The sequence below is a fragment of the Hirundo rustica genome, chromosome 7, assembly GCF_015227805.2.
Source record: "Hirundo rustica isolate bHirRus1 chromosome 7, bHirRus1.pri.v3, whole genome shotgun sequence".
In the NCBI taxonomy this organism is placed as follows: domain Eukaryota; kingdom Metazoa; phylum Chordata; class Aves; order Passeriformes; family Hirundinidae; genus Hirundo; species Hirundo rustica.
In genome coordinates, this window is record NC_053456.1 from 20,510,208 (window position 1) to 20,526,674 (window position 16,467).

At 37.3% G+C, this 16,467-nt stretch overlaps 1 protein-coding gene across 2 annotated transcripts in view; it reads left to right on the forward strand.

Annotated features, from left to right (window-relative positions):
- RAPGEF4 (Rap guanine nucleotide exchange factor 4) overlaps positions 1–16,467 on the forward strand; it is a 148,727-nt gene that overhangs the window by 6,348 nt on the left and 125,912 nt on the right. For both annotated transcript variants that reach the window (XM_040069376.2, XM_040069377.2), the window contains exons 2-4: positions 5,233–5,375; positions 6,472–6,560; positions 13,499–13,645. In XM_040069376.2, coding sequence (XP_039925310.1) covers positions 5,233–5,375; positions 6,472–6,560; positions 13,499–13,645 — 379 coding nt within the window. The remainder of the gene's footprint in view (positions 1–5,232; positions 5,376–6,471; positions 6,561–13,498; positions 13,646–16,467) is intronic.

Below are 16,467 nucleotides of genomic sequence, written 5' to 3' on the forward strand. Positions count from 1 at the left end.
TGGAAACTACTTCAGATTAAAAGCAACTTCATTTATTGTTAGCATTTAAGTGCCTTACTACAGATATAAAATGCTTTGATAGATCACTGGTATTCCACTCTTAAACTTTCCTTTCTCAAGGAGAAATTAAAGTCAAAGAACCTTACAGCATTGCCTGGAGGAGAGAGTTTCAGTATTGCTCTGCTCTCACTAATGGAAGATTGTCTATTGGTACTGGTATTTTTCTGCATCCTACAGCATGTTTTTCTGCATGTCAGGAAAGGACAGGGAGCGTAGAGAAATGATCTGGTTTTAATTGTCATTCCTTGGTGCTGTCTCCTTGCTCATGTTTTGCAGCTGAATATATTTTAAAGTACTATTAAATTCACTAAATAGTCCATGGTAGTGGTTACTGGTACTTTCCAGTTCACAAAGTTTGCCTCTGCATCTTTACATTGATGCTTTGGTTTCGACCTGGCGATGAACTCATTTTATTTGTCTGTTCTAGTGTTTTAGCTGTTTTCTACAAACAGCCTCAACAGTGGAAGAAATAGATCCATCTGCTCATCTTTCGTGGGCTGTTCATTGCTGTCTGAATTTAAATACTGGTGCTTTAAAAAGTTAAAAAGATCGAGGGAAGGAAATTCAATGCTTTCATTCTGTTAGAGCAGGATTCAGGTTTTTGAACACATTTTGTAGAAATAAACATTTTAAAATTCTAGAGACATCTTGGCAAAGAAGGTGAAACCACAAATATTCTGTTTTTTCTTTTTCAAATGTCAAACCCACTAGGAGACAGAACCTAAAAAAGGACATATGGTAACAGAAACTAATAGGTTATAGTTGGATTAAGTTTACAAAAGCAAACCAAAAAATTCCAACTTGTTCCTTTCTTCTAGGTTAACAAGTCTTTCATAATAACCTACATAAACATTCAAATGCTTAATTTTAAAACCATCAAAGTAGGTTCTTTTATAAAGCTATATATACTGCATGCAAGCAGAAATACTTTGCCCAGGTTGTATATGTGAAGAATTGTAAGTTAGCCTCTGTCAGTATTTGAACTTTGAGCTTGAGTAGTTAGCATTTAAAAATACAAAAGAGAATTCTAGAATGGCTTAGTTTGGAAGGTACCTTGAAGATTGTCTCGTTCTAACCTCTCTTGCCACGAGCAGGGACAACTTCCACTAGACCAGGTTGCTCAGGGCCCTAGGCATCCTGGCCTTGGACACTGCCAGGGATGGGGCATCCGTAGTCTCTCTGGGCAAACTGTTCCTGTGCCTCACCAACCCTAGGATTTAAAATTTATTCCTAATATTTAATTTCAACCTACCCTCTTGCAGTTTAAAACCATTGCCCTGAATTGTCACTACATGTCTTGTCCTTCTCCAGACTTCTTGTAGGCCCCATTAGGTACTGGAAGGTGCTCTAAAATCTCCTTGGAGCCTGCTCTTCTCTCAGCCTGTGTTCATAGGAGAGGAGCTCCAGCCCTCTCCTCACCTTCATGCCCCTCCTCTGGACTTGCTCCAGCAGGTTTGCATCCTTGTTATGCTGGGCATTCCAGAGCTCAGTGCAGTGCTCCACGTGGGGACTCATGGAGAGAGCAGAGTAGAAGGGGAGAATTATCTCCCTGGACCTGCTGGCCATGCTGCTTTTGATCCTGCCTGGGATGTGCTTGGCTTTCAGGGCTGCCAGCACTGCTGGCTCATGTTGAGCTTAACAGCCTTACGAGGATAGGCTTCAGGCAGATTGTCTTTATTTTTGCCTTTTACAGGTAGTCAACAGACATTGTCAAGAAAGTTTTTTTTACCTCTGGAAAATATGCTCCTGAAATCTTCACATCCAAATGAGGATGGTTAAAATAATCTTTAAAAAAAGCCTTATTGACATAATTGGATAGAAATGTGTAACTAGCATTGATGCTGTCACTTGTATATGTATGCTGTGATGTTGTATTGACGAAGCAGATGACGTCTTGTGTGAAAACGTTACTGCCAGCTAATCACTTACTGTGCTCTGAAGAGGCAAATTAGTAATATAAGAAGGCATTTTGGGGTCAAACAAAGCAGAAAGACTTGTAGGGTAGTGAAAATAAATTACTCCTGCTTTTCATCCCTTCCTAATAATATGTTTGGTAGCCCTACTGTTCAACTCCCAAAGGCTTTGGCTACAGTGAAATGAAATGTCAGTGTAGTTTGACTGAAGTTTGTTTTAAATTGGGTGAGGTAGTCTAGGGAGGAATTGCTTCACTGAGATGAAGTCATATATTTTCTGCAAGAAGGGTGGCCTCGCCTTAAAATGCTTTTATTCTAGCTCATACATCTACCAAATGAGAGCTGAAGAATCTTAATTGATTTAATAATCTGTTCACATTTTCAGATTAACCTATGGTCCTAATTCAATACATTGGTCTTGAGGTTTCAGAAATGGTTACAGGACAGAAGCTTTAGCAGAGAAGTGGTAGCTGAAGACTCACTGAATTGTGGTTTTTGACTTTGTGTGCTCATGGATATGAGACTGGAACTCTGCAGCATCAGCAGTGAAGGGATACTTCAGTGGCATCAGCATCATTGTGACAGAATGAAACAGAAATAAATCTGCCAGCAGTACCAGCAGTAATTTAGCAGAGGAGGGCTAAACTCAGTGAGGCTGAAAACAGGGATGATCACAGAGAACTGACTTTAGGTACTCTGATGAGGTATCTGGAAAAGTCTTTCCAGGGGCTTTTGGAGCCGTATTGGGTGTGTAGGGATTGACTTTTGCAGGCTATCTTCTTGTTCTGGGGAGTGGTTCCTTTCTGGATTATTACCACTGCCTTTTTAAGTGACTATGGTGAAAATAAAGCTTGAATAATTCTCCATCTGCCATCAGTAATACTTTCCTATTAATAGATTGAATCATTAATGTTCTAAGGACTATATTATAACATTAGCTGTTTAAGTATTACAAGCTATGCTTTATAAAAAGCAAGTTTACAGTAAGATAGCTGTGATGAAGAAATAAGTTTATGTTGTCCTGTCCTGTTTATGTTCCAGGTTAGGCAGCTTGTACTTAGAAAACAAAATTTGTCATCGTAAATAGATTAATGTTAAGGTAATGATAAATAACATCAAGTTAATGATAATTACAACTATCATTATGATAATTTTATTAAAAGATGCTTTGTAGAAAGTGGTCAAACTTTACCTGAGTTTTGCAGGCCTGTGGAAAAGCAGTTAGTTGATGCCATGCTACATTTTCTCAGTACGTAATACTTGGCTTTTGAAACCAGATTCATTGCTATGGATTATAGAAACATAGTAGAAATGAGTTTGAGTGCTACTAATACCACTGTTGCACTGCAGTCTAAAATCGTACATGGGCAAAAATTCACGTGCTCCTAAGGACAAGGGCCACCTCAACTTGGGACACCTGTTGTTAATTCCTTACTCCTTAACACTGAGGACATTTCCCAAGAGCTCCGAAAGAAATCCGAAGGCATCTTGTTGGCAAACAAGTTGAATCCTCATTAATTTTTATGAATAAGAATTCATGATCTTAACCAAAGCTTGAGCTGGATGACTTTCTGAGAATGGTCTCCCTTTTTTTCATTTGTTGGGTTTTGCTGTTCTTTTTGGGAGACTGTAAATTAAGGTAGTTAGTGTTTCAAGAGTTAGTATAGTTTGGGTAGGGATCTTGTATAAGTAGGTTGGAAATCTGTTTGCAAGCTGCACCTCCTAATATTCTTAAAAGGATTTTGACAAGAGAGTTATTGCTTATTAGTACTTGTCAGCTAGTTCACAGTCTAGAAAAAAGGAAATGGGTGAAAATCTTACTTGAAATATTTCAAAAGAGATTGTAGTTGGTTGTAGTTTGAAGTGGTAAGAGGATGTCACTGTGATGTAGGAGCAACTGCATATACCAGAGAATTATTATTCTCATCTGTAGTTAATAAGGGTAAATTGGAGTATAAACTAGGATAAAGATTTAATCCCTCCTAGACATAATTTAATCAGAAAGATGAGATACTGAGATTCAGTGCAAGTAGGATCTTGGTTTCTTCACTGAGACAAAGATTTGGGTTCCTTAAAGTCTTTGATTTCAAAGAGGAATCTTTTGGATTTACACTGTGGGTATAACAATAATGTGGATAAAGATACGTAGTTGTGAACTTAATCTTTGTTCATTATAGTACCTGACTTCTGCTCATTATAAGCTCATCAACTGGCAAAAAGGACATTTTTGTCAGTAAAATTAATTAGCAACATTTGAATGAGTGATAGGTCTAATGATTACTAACAGTTGTTTCTCTTTCTGTTATGTCTTTATACATGAATAATTTCTGTATCTGATCCAGCATGATGTCCTAGGAAAATTCAGTTTCTTTCTGTCTTCAGTGGTTTACATTTACTCTGTTACAATTTTTTTTTCTAATGCTGTCAGCTGCTGTTTGACTTACCTGCTGATTCATAATGCTTGATAATCACATTTAAAGTGTGTTACAGGGCTAATTAACTTTATTTTCATAAATATGTAGTAATATGCTGAACTGCTGGTCTATAGGCTACTTTGTCATAGAGTTCTACAATTTAATTTTTCTTGAAATCTTGTTTTTTAAAAAAAGTATTGCTGTCAAAGATTTTAAATATTTTAAACATTTGAATTAAAACTCGTGACTGTTACGGATGGAAAAATTAAGATTCTTGCTTGCATATTATATTTGTCCAACACTAAGAAACAGAAACTTCATGGAAGAGAATATACCTGTTAAAGTTGTCCTTCCTTGCAAGTGAGAGAAGTCAGTTTATAGTAAGTAAAATGCAGAAAAGAAGCTTGGATGCAGGAGTTACTGTTGGTGTCTAATGCTTTCCATTTAGCCAGATAGAGAACATCTGTTTTGGGCACTGATTCCACAGACCTCCTTTGTGTTTGGATGTCTGTTTGTTAATGTTTTCTTACAAACCTAAAACTGTATATCATTCTAAGATCTATAGGATAAGGACTATATCATCATATAGACTTCTACAGTGATGCTGCATCAAGACTTTGGTGCTAAATGGGCTTCTGGACACTGACTATGTTGAAATGATAAGAATCATGCTGAAGTCGATAAAGTGCAGTTGTTACTCTGTCTTGGAAGGATTTCATTATGTAGTTGTAAAGTGCATTTTAATTTGTTTATATTATGGTGTGATGTTTAATGCAAACATTTGTAAGCTCAGCACATGCAGGTGGGGATGTTTCTCTGATATGTTGTCTTTTGTTTTCTTACAGGCCTTTGGAACGTTCTAGTGAAGATGTAGATATAATATTCACACGACTGAAAGAAGTGAAAGCTTTTGAGAAATTTCATCCAAACCTTCTCCAGCAGATATGTCTCTGTGGATATTACGAAAATCTGGAAAAAGGAATCACATGTAAGACAGCTTCATATGATGATGTGTTTTATGTAGATAAACTTGGGGGTTAGGCTGAGATTGTCTTTAGGAGACTGATGAGAGCAGAATCAGTGGAATGTTTACAGCCACAGTCACAGAACAAGGCAGGACTGAAGTGCTGCTTGCTCTACGAATGCAGTGTGTGGTGAACCTATGGTAACAAGGCATACTGTTGGATGTAAGACTCTACCGCTGTTCTGTTGAAAGATTACAAGCCAGTCATTGGACTTAAGCCTTATTCTTCCCCTGCAAATGTATTATTGATCACTTTTGCTGGTGCTTTGTGCTGTCAGGGGCAAAGGTTTATCAGCGAGGCACATCACTGATAGCGTGGTTTCCAGGCACCCTGGCTAGCACAAGCCAGACCTGCAAATTGCTGCAGGGTGCAACAGCTCCGTGCCTGCTCCGGCAGCCCATGGGCCAGATGTGTGGACACCTGTGCTTGGTCTGTGAGGCTGAGATGGAAATAAGTGGTAGTGCTGTGATGGGCATGCGTGCCAGGGGAATAGCTGATGAAAACCCGTGGTATTAGTAAAGTCTCAGGAACATCTCAGGTAAAGCTGACATGTAGCACTGGGGTTTGCTTAGAGTAGCAGGGATTTTGATACTCTGTAATCATGCAGTTGGAATGTCTGGGCATCAAAGTCTTCCAACTGCTGTTCAGCCAGAATTCTTACTGAATTCATTGGTAGCTGTGTCCCCATTGGAAGATTATGAATTTCAAAGGAGCATTGTTCAGAAAACTTTTTCCTTGTTTGTTTTGTTTCTTTGGTTGGTTAATTTACTAAGAGAACAGCAGAAAAGAAACAAACTGGGGAGAAAAGCGAAGTAGTTCTATGTGACTTGATTATTTCCATAGTGTATTGACTAGTTTACTACAATATGTGTATTTTAGTAAATAAAACTAAATTCAGTGTAATTGGAAATATTACTGTAATTAAGTAAGTAATCTCATATGGCAGATTGTGTAGTGCCAGCAGTGACTGCAGAATTGCAGTAATACGTAGAGAAAATGCTTATTACTGTTGCTAAACTTAAAGTGATAGCTCTTATTTACAAGATTTCATCTTTCCAGTATTCCGCCAGGGTGATATTGGGACAAATTGGTATGCTGTCCTGACAGGATCACTGGATGTGAAGGTGTCTGATACAAGCAACCACCAGGTAAAATAGATTTTTCATTGCAACCGTCCTGTCAGTAGTACAAAGAAAGAATATCATTTACGGTGAGATAGATAATGACACATTCTGTACAGATATTTTGTCATATCACAAGGATGTATATGTTTCTCTGAGTCTCTTAGTCTCAGTTGTCCTTAGTTTAAGGAAGGTAAATCATGCCTAAGTGTCACTGAGACACACAAAGCAGTCACACACAGGCAAGAGATTTTCGCAGAGGTCCTTCCGATCCCAGCTCACAGCTGAGAGCCAAGAGAAGAAGAGCCCCTTTGTTTATTTTTTTACTTTTTATACATTTCTAGGTCTAGCAGAAGATTGCCTTTTTGGGGTTTCCACCCCTCAGCCTCAGTGGCCAGACCAATTGTCAGTTACAATTGTTTTCAGGTTAGAAATATGCAAACAAAGGACAGAGAATGAAAAACAAAGGATTTGTTTATGTTACATCTGTGAGAAAGGTAGAAAACTGCTCTTAATATTGTACAATAACTAAAAAGATCTGACTCCATTTAAGAAAATCAAAAGGCTCAGAAAAACCAAGGTAACACCTAAGGAAGGTAATGCTCTGGAAATGGCCTACATTTTAATGTGAAACAAGACTCCTCTGTCTTTTCAAGTAGTGCCACTGCAGTTGTGTTAAAGATTAGAGAATCAGAATGAATTGTTAATTAATTCCTTAGAAATATTTTAATTCAGTTCTTGTTCAGCAAGTTCAAAGTGAACCCACTAACAGTGCAGTCTAATAACAGCATAATGCAGTCTCTACTGCAGAAATGGGGAAGTATTGTAGTAGTAGCAGACTATTGGAACTGCTGCCACGTTGGACAAGAAGCCTATAGGTAATAGCTATTCAGTGTTAAGAAGTAGAAGAACAGGTAAAATTCTTCCCAAATTTAAAGAGGTTTCTCAGTACCTTGGTGCTTCTAGATTTATAAAATTTAGAGTAAATAAGAATCCAAAAGGATGAGATACTTCTAGAGTCTCCCATCCACATTGTCTGATGTCATGCTGACAAGTCGTGCACTTGCTGCTGTGAGCGTGGTGTTCTGGGAAGGCATCCTGTCCATTCCCTGCTCCCGTGTTTGAGATAGGTGATTGTCCCGTGATGTAGCTCAGCGTGGGGTTGTACCTCTGATAGGGGACTCAGTGTGCCCTCACATGAGTAGAACAGCTACCCAGGACCTGACAGAGACCACTACCCACTTTCCCCACTTGGATTGAATATAGCTTGTGTAGGGGATGGTAATGGTGTATTCTTTGCCCAAAGTTTGGCTGATTGAAGAAATTTTTTTGCTCATAGCAGAAATTGGATTTTTTTGTCACTTTGTTGAGCTTTGCATCCCCATTGAAAGTGGGTCAGAATGCAAGTTAAGGCAGTGTATGAGTGCTGCGTCTTTCTGCTTCCTGCAGTAGAATGATAGATGCAAAAGGAAATTCTTTCATATTATTTTTAACAGCCTCTTCACTGTACTAAGTAGAGATTGATTGAGAGTATAATTAGCTTAATCTGAGCAATTCTTGGCATGGCCTGGCTGTCATTGGTATTGTCACAATTTGGAGCAGTACTGGGCTCTTAGGAGATCCTTTTCTGTGCCGGTCTAAAGCAATCAGGATTTTCTGGTATTTGCCAAAAGATGGCACTACATTGTTGTGAAGAATCAATGCTCTTTACTCAGAAAATAATACATCTGCATAATCTGGATGTTAAATTAAGAATCTCTTTGGAGTGTTGATTTGTTCCATTAGATGGAGTATGGAACACCTCCCAAGTTTTCTTGCAGCTTGAATTATCCAGCGATTATATGATGATACCTGCAGTGTTAATGTAAATGCAGAAAATCAATTTTCTTGATCAAAAATGTGCGAATCTCACTTTTCCTAGATGTTTATCTGTCTACTTGGGAAACTTAAATTTCACCAAGCCTGGGAATTAATGCACCTTGTAACATCTACCGTGTGCTACCTCTCTGTGCAGTCACCACTGGTGATTGGTAGCTTTCTCCCATTAGAAATGCAGTAAGTTGTGCACTTTGTCCCTACTAAAAATGTCTTAATAGCCTTTGTTCCTGCAGAGGCATGTAGGAACATGTCTTGCACCAGAAATTAAATCTTAATGTACTAATGGATCAAGACTTCAGTGTAGCTAGCAAGGTATTAATTCACACTGCACAGCAGCTTACTAGTGTAGATACCTGTGATTTCTCTCAGAAAATATTAGTAATACTGATTAGGACCAAGTTGAGAATTCGTATAAACAGAAATATTGATATTAGCTATTATTTGATATTACAGTGAAAGGAACTATTACATTTATTGTTTCAAGGGCTTTAGTAGAGACAGACCCAGATATTTAGGACCTCATAAAGCCCAGCTTCCTTAGTGTTTTGGAAGAGTCCTTTCTGCTTGCAAAGCTGTGTTCTGTCACGGGAGGGCAGCGTTGGAACACAAAGCAAACCCTGTGCAGGCAGTGCTCGGAGCTGAAACAGATACTTGGAAAATCGCATTCGGCTATTTAGTACACACCTATTTTAAAGAGTTTGGCCAGAGAAAAATTCGCTGTTAATGGTAGTTTTTTTCCACTGAGGTGGTAAATATGCTGGTAATTTCATTTGCCATTGGAATGGCTACAGAGATTTGACAGGATTACTCACCCAGTGCATCCTGAGTGGAGTCTGCTGTCTGTGCAAGCTATTTATGGATTTTTTCTGGGTATTCAACAATCAAGAAGCGACAGAAGGTGAAAACGTCTCACTCTGAATTCCAGAGGTAACTGTAATGAACTGTTTTGGTCTTGCCTCAATTTTTTTGTAACAAACACCCTGATAAATACTGCAAAGTCATAGAAAAACATAGTTAAGTTGCCATCAAAATTAACAGAAAATGCAGCCTCTGTAGAATATATCAGAAAGAGGTTTCAGTTATGATCATATTCTGAATTTTGTTTTTGTTTGGCATTGTTGCCTACCTAATGTTAGGAATAGTAACTTCTAGTAATAGAAGTTTCTCTTAGAGATATTCCTGGTTTGGTGTTGTCTTAAAAACACTGCTGACTGCCATGTGTATGTTTTATTTTTGAACTCTGTTTTGAAGATGAACTGTTGGCAATGTTTCAGAATAAAGCTGGGAATAAATGCATTATGAAAAAAACATCAGTGTTACATTGTTGTCAGATTCTGCAACACTGTGATCTTCTGAATTAGATTCAGAGCCTTTTACACTAAAGATTCTTCTGTTAAGCTATGAAGGAGTGAAGGGAATAAAGATGAAGACCAAATAGCAATTTTATCTGCAGTTTTGCTGTGTTTTGCCAGCTGAATCTTAGTGTGTGCCGGGGCCTATTGCCAGCTTATCTTGCCTATGTTGTGGTGGAGTTTTTTAAGCAGGTCGGTTTTTAAAAACACACCAAACTGAACATAGGACATTGACTTAACAAACAATTAGCCTTTTTTAGAAAAGCTTTAAAGGAGGAGCCGTGAGTACTTGCATGGTACAGCAGTGTCAGCTGTAAGAAGATCCAGAGGGCTGGAGATGAAAAGTCAAATAAGTTAGTGAGGTTGCTGAGAAGAATGACTGTGAAGAAAGAGGTTCAGATATTCATGTAAGAAATGGAAGAATTTCACAGCTCTTTGAAACTGAGGATGAATGAGATATGTGATAAGATGAAGTGGCATCAAGGAAAGGGATTGAAACAGGGTAGTCCTTGCAATACTGCTTTTGGCATATAAATGCCATTATGTGTTTTGGAGATAACCTATTTGAAATTGTGACATAGGTTTGTACTGTAGTTAGCAGTATAAATATGCCTAAGCTGGTTTTAAATTATTTAGTTTGAGCATGGGAACTGCTCTACCCGTTATAACAGAGATTGGCTGAACTGATGTAAGCTGAGAAGCAGAGTGTGTTGGCTCATGCTGAGCTCCTCCTTAGCTCAGGTTGTGCTAATTTTGGTTTTGAGCTATGCTTATTGGAAGTTAATATAGAAAAATTATTTCACTTCCCTCTGCCAGGTGATGTAGGAAAGCATCCAAGATATTGCAGGTAGTCTTTAGAAGATCAGTTAGAAAAGTATGGAAATAAGGAATGTTGTGGTATTACAGTACAGTTAATCTGAACCCTTCATATTTTAGTTAGGTACTAGGAGAGAAGCTGCTCACAGTTTTTGTAGAAGCATATTTCCTCCTTTAAGCAAATAACTTGTCTTGTGGAAAGAGGGTGGCCTAACATAATGTTTGCAAACTTCAGTTTTAGTGTGTTCGGAAGGTATTTCTGTGTTATTGTCAGAAATAGTTTGATAAAGATTTCTTGTCTGAATGGCTGAAGCACTTAAGTGAAGGAACAGAAAAATCACTTCATAATTTAGTTCCATGTATATCCTTGGTTTCTCTGTTATAAAAGGGAATTTTTTGCTGAGGACAACCTTAACTGTGTCAAAATAACAATAAGCAAACTTCCCAAAAAGCTAGCTTTTGCAAAACTCCAGTTAAGCACAGAGATGGTTTGATGTCCTAGAGAGACACAGATGCAGAGGTGAGATAAAGATACAAGGTATAGGAGAATGATGAAATCAAAAACCATCTAGCTACATCAGCTCCCTTATAAACTCAAAATGTTGAACAAACTAAAATTTCAAAGAAACATCCCCAATCCCTTTGAGCCTAGCACTAGTAACTTTTTTCTCTGTTTTCTTCATTTCTGTTTCTGACATCATGATTTCTTTTACACACATTACAAAAATCCTGTTTGCCACATTGAGAAAGAGAAGGGGTCACAAGTCAAGGAGGAGGATATGGGATGATCCTTGAGATGGTGTGGGAGGGAATAAAACAGGGCCTTGTTTATGATTCTCATCCAGTCCATAAAACGGTCTTGCAAATTCAGTAATGTTTTAGATTGATGAGGAGGTGAGAGAAAGGTTTAAGAATGCTATTCCTGCATGTGTCTCATGTGGCAGTAAGAGTCAGTGAAACTGAATACACAAACAGCCTCTGATTTGAATGCTACTGCTTTATGGTGTGTACAGGGGGCAGATAGCAATGGAAGCGATCTCATCTTTCTAAGTCTCTAATACTGCCTTTTAAATAGCTGTGTGTATGTTAGCTGGTTACTGGCCACTAGAACTAGAACCCCCTGCTGCTTCTGGGATTGCAGAGGGGAACAGCAAACTGAGTTTTGAGCTGCCAGCAATCCTCCTGAAGTCTTCACTGAACAGCAGGGGATTCTTGAGTGTAAGGTTAACAGGTGTAATAGGAAACACAGCTGATTCCCCAGGAGGCTGGAGATGTATAAACAAGGAGCAGCGAGAAAATGGGGCTCTGAAGCCTTGAAGAAGGCATATAGGTCTGCACCCCAGCTGGCTGGGAAACTGCATTTCTATGGAGAACTGTGATGGCTGGGGAAAAAAATCTGAAAGAACTTGATGGAAGCCTGGACTTTGCTTTAATGAATGCAGATAGGACCATTCCAGCCTCTTGACCTAACACCCCACAGTGTTAATTTATTTTTTAAGCTTAACAAATGCCTCATCAGAAGTTATCTTATAAAGTAGTTTCTTGACCAACACTGATCCTTTTTCTTTTCATGTCTGTTCAGTCATTAAAGATTACTCTTTAGGGTTCTCCTTTGAACCGCACTGTGAGTATTGTAGCATGCATAGTGTTTCAGCTCTGACTGGTAAGCTTGGGGAGGCAGATTTCAGTGTATAAACTGTTTTATAGTCTGTTTGTATAGACTTCTATTTAGGCGCCTAGGTGTTCATTCCCAAATATTCTTTCTTTTAAAGAAAATCTGTTCTTACTTTCCTTCCTTGAAAATTTATTTCTGACAGTTGGTAAATTCTTCCTAGATCTTCTCTGAGACATAATTGATTTTGTTTTCCTGAACACACAATTTTATATGGTAACATCTGTGTAAGAGCAATTTGCTATGGTTCAGGGAACTGGACTATTATGGGTTTTGTCTTTGTATTGCAATTACAAAGCTACTAACTTTATCTTAGTAAAATTTGCCTGTTATGACTTATTAGATGCATGAAAGGAAAGCAGTGAAATTCTAAAAACAGAAGGTGATGCTGAAACACACTCATGCATCTCTTCTGGATTATCACCCACAAGGATAACAAATGTCTCTGCTTTGATTTTTGTAGACATTGCATGGATCCTACATTTTAGAATTAAACTATACTTCTATGTTGTATCAAGTAAAGTTAGCATGAGTTTTTATATGTTTATGTGTAATTGTCTGCGTGCATATGTGATTTCCTTTGTTAAGTACAGTTTGTATGATTTTAAATTTTTTAAGCTGTTGCTAATTTTTTTAATTACCTAACAGACAGTCAGATAAGGCCCATCTCAGAAAAACATGTGAGTGTTCAGCTTCAAGCCTTTCATGAGGAGCAAAGCAACTTGTGAGCTAAAAATAGAATATGTATCTAAAAATCTTCATTCAGTAAGTTGTTTAATGGCTACTTTTTTCTCTGCAGTAGCTCATAATTTTTATTGGAGCTACTACAGAGGAGTTCCTGGCCAAGGGAGATTCATTTACACATCATTTAGGGTGGCATGTGCTCATATAGACTCCTTTGAAGTGGACTTTGCTGCTTGTTTGGGACCTTCTTATTGCTCTGTACGTGGATACAATATTTCCAGGTTGTTTGAATTTTAATAGTTTTCTTGAAATCCCTGATTTATGTGGGTTTTTTTTTTTTTTTGGTCTGGTAGTTAATCGGCAAATATTCATTTAACAATTGAAAGATTTGCTGGCATTTTCAACAGAAGGGCCACGAGTTGATTCGCTGTTAAATTAATTTTCTTTTTAAGCAGATTGCTGAAGAATCTCATGGCAGTGCTATTAGAAAATATGACACAAAGACTCTCCAAATCCTGAAATTTTTAATGTGGTGTTTTGTTTTGTTTTTTTTTGAATCAAAGGATGCTGTGACAATATGCACTCTTGGAATAGGAACTGCTTTCGGAGAGTCCATTTTGGATAACACTCCTCGCCATGCTACCATTGTTACCAGGGAACATAGTGAGCTCCTTCGAATTGAGCAGAAGGACTTCAAAGCACTTTGGGAGGTAAGTTCAGATTTATTTGCAGAAAAATATGGTGTGACCTTGGAATTATTTGTAATATAGTATGAATACATTTATACCATAAGCAAAGTATAATTCTTTTTAATTAGTTTGGAAAAAAAGGTAATTTTTTACTTCTCTTTTGTGCTTCATATTATGTATGATTACATACTCCTGTATTTCTTGTGAGCCTCTTGTAATGAAATAATGTAGGTGAAATTTCTGGTAGAATTTATTTGTATACTGCAGGTGTTGCTCTCTTAGCCTTAAACTTACTTTTATTATCAGCATTTATGGGGAGAATCTATTCTTATTATACTCTGAAATTTTAAATTATTTTCCTTTACTCCTGTCTCATCACCAGCTCTAAGGGGTTTAGAATTTGCAGATGGATCAAGATCACTTAAAAATTAACTTAGTGATTGCATGTGAATTCCCTTACAACTTTCCTTTGTGGAGAACATACTGCTGAGGTTCTTTCTGTAGTCTGTGTCCATTGGTATCCGTGCAGAGAAGACTTTGACATGTTGCTGCAGAAGGTTACTGAACTTGAATCTGCATTTTTGCAAGCATTACATTTGGTTTGCAAAGTGTTGTGGGAGTGGAAGGCATCCTGTTGGCCTGGCCTACACTACTGCCAATTTGTACTGCCAGCTGCTTTGAAATGGTGGCTGTACAAGTGTAGGTGTTGTGCCGAGCTGCCAGGTGGTGTGACAGTGTCCTGAAGTTGCAGGTCTAGGGTCACTAACTATATTTAAGAAATAGGTGCTGGTTCTAACATTTTAGTTCAGTTTCTAGCTGCAGACAGATGGATTCTTTTTCTTTTTCTCTCTTTTCCTGAGAAAGAGCAGTGTTATACTCCAAATAATTGTCCTAAAGCAGTTCTAAAGTCAATATCAGGAAAAAATTCAAATCCACTGGAGAAAACGGCACTTTAATCACCTGCCTATGTTATGTTACCTAGTTAATGGTGCAGCATGACCAAGGCATGAAAGACCACTGTGTGAGTGAAACGTGCATGCCATTGAATGGCCTGACAATGTCAGATATCATTCTTTGAATTGCATAGCCAGTATTTGTACTGTTGTTTGGCGAGTTCTACAGCTAAATTAAAATGCTACTGAAGTTTTGGGGCAAATGTGAAGAATTTGACAAGGCAATCTACTTTTGCAGTTCACAATTTTTTTTTTTTGCTACAGCAGCTGCATTGTAGTTTTAGGCCTTGGCATGAAAAGATTAAATATGCCAGTGGTCTCATCTGTTTTCACATATGCAGCACTTGCCTGTAGTCAGAAATTTGATAATGTAGATGGTGCTTTACAAGATAATGATGGGTGGAATAAATCCAATTTTAGGTTTCTCTGGTAACATTTTTTTAAAAATTCTCCTCTAATTGGCATAAGCACAGTCACTTCTCCCATGCTAAGCGTTTAGAGATTGTTGTTCTCTTATCAGGATTATTGGAGGTGTGCAGGTTCCCTTTTAAAATTTTTTTAATCTTATATTTAAACTTGTTTTAAAACAAAAATTTCAACATCATTTGCTCTTTAATCACTAATACAATTTCGTTTCTGGCACTTTCGATGATTTTGCTGAGTTTTTTGATGATAGATGCTTTTGGGGATGGTGGTGTGTGTTAGAAGTACTGGAATGATCATAGGCAGCTTTAGCACACACCTTGTGCGTTGCAGCATTTATGAAATCAGTCAGTGGAACACATCACAAATGCTGCAGGTGTCAGTCATAGACCACAGTTTAGATCGTGGGGCGTCTTTGCCTTTTGTGCCATTTTACAGTGAATTTCTCGTATATTTTGGTGTGCTTTCTTTCAAAGAGGTTATCCCTGTGCTGTCATTGAGTGGAAAATTATTCAATGAAATACAGTTTTGCTGGTTGGTCTCAGATACAGTAAAGTTGTTCTTTTTTCCAAGGTAATATTTATTTCCTTGCAACCTGCTAATCCCAGAGTCTACATAAACTGCAGCTAACATGTGATAGAGAATGTTTAAAATAGAAAAATAGAAAATTATGTAAGAAAATTTTTCCAAAATATACTAGCAATGGCAGCAGCAGTATATTGTTATTAATATTACTGTTAACTGAAGAAAAATAAATACTTTCCTGAAGGGAGACTTTTTATGTTTTGGATGCTGCATTGTTCTTTCTGCCTTATCTTAAGGTTCATATATCTTCACTGTGACAAAGTCTGTATGAGGAAACTGTTATTGTTATGTGTCATTCAGATTTTAATTGTGTTTAATGAAAACCCACACAAAGTCAAGAGTGGATTACAGGTATTTAGTACATATAGTACCATGGAAAAATGGGGAAAGGCAACAACGTTAGTTCATTACAGGCCAGATATTGTAAAAGCTAAAATCTACTGTGGGCAAATTTCAACTCTCCACATAATGAGAATTTAATTCATGAAAGAAGTTGTTTATCCAGGAAAAAAATGTTGAATAATTCCAAAATAATGTAATACTATAGTATAAGAACAACCTAAATAAATTGTAGGGTTAGTGTTCTTAAAATAGTTACTGATTTTATGTATGTAGAATTTTTATGATTAATAATAGAAGTGCAAAATTACAATATATGTTATTTTTTCATTTGTTTGTTTTTCCCCAATAAATTAATTTTGGGGGAAATTTACTTTATTTCCTTATTTTGAGGGAAAGAAAAAAATCAAAACTCTGTTAACCAAATAAGGAATTTTTTTATAGAGGAAAGAAAATCCAAACCTGCAATTTAAAATATTTTTTCTTATTTTTAGATTGTGAATGTAATCTTGGAAAATGAACCAACAGAAATTGATTCAGTAT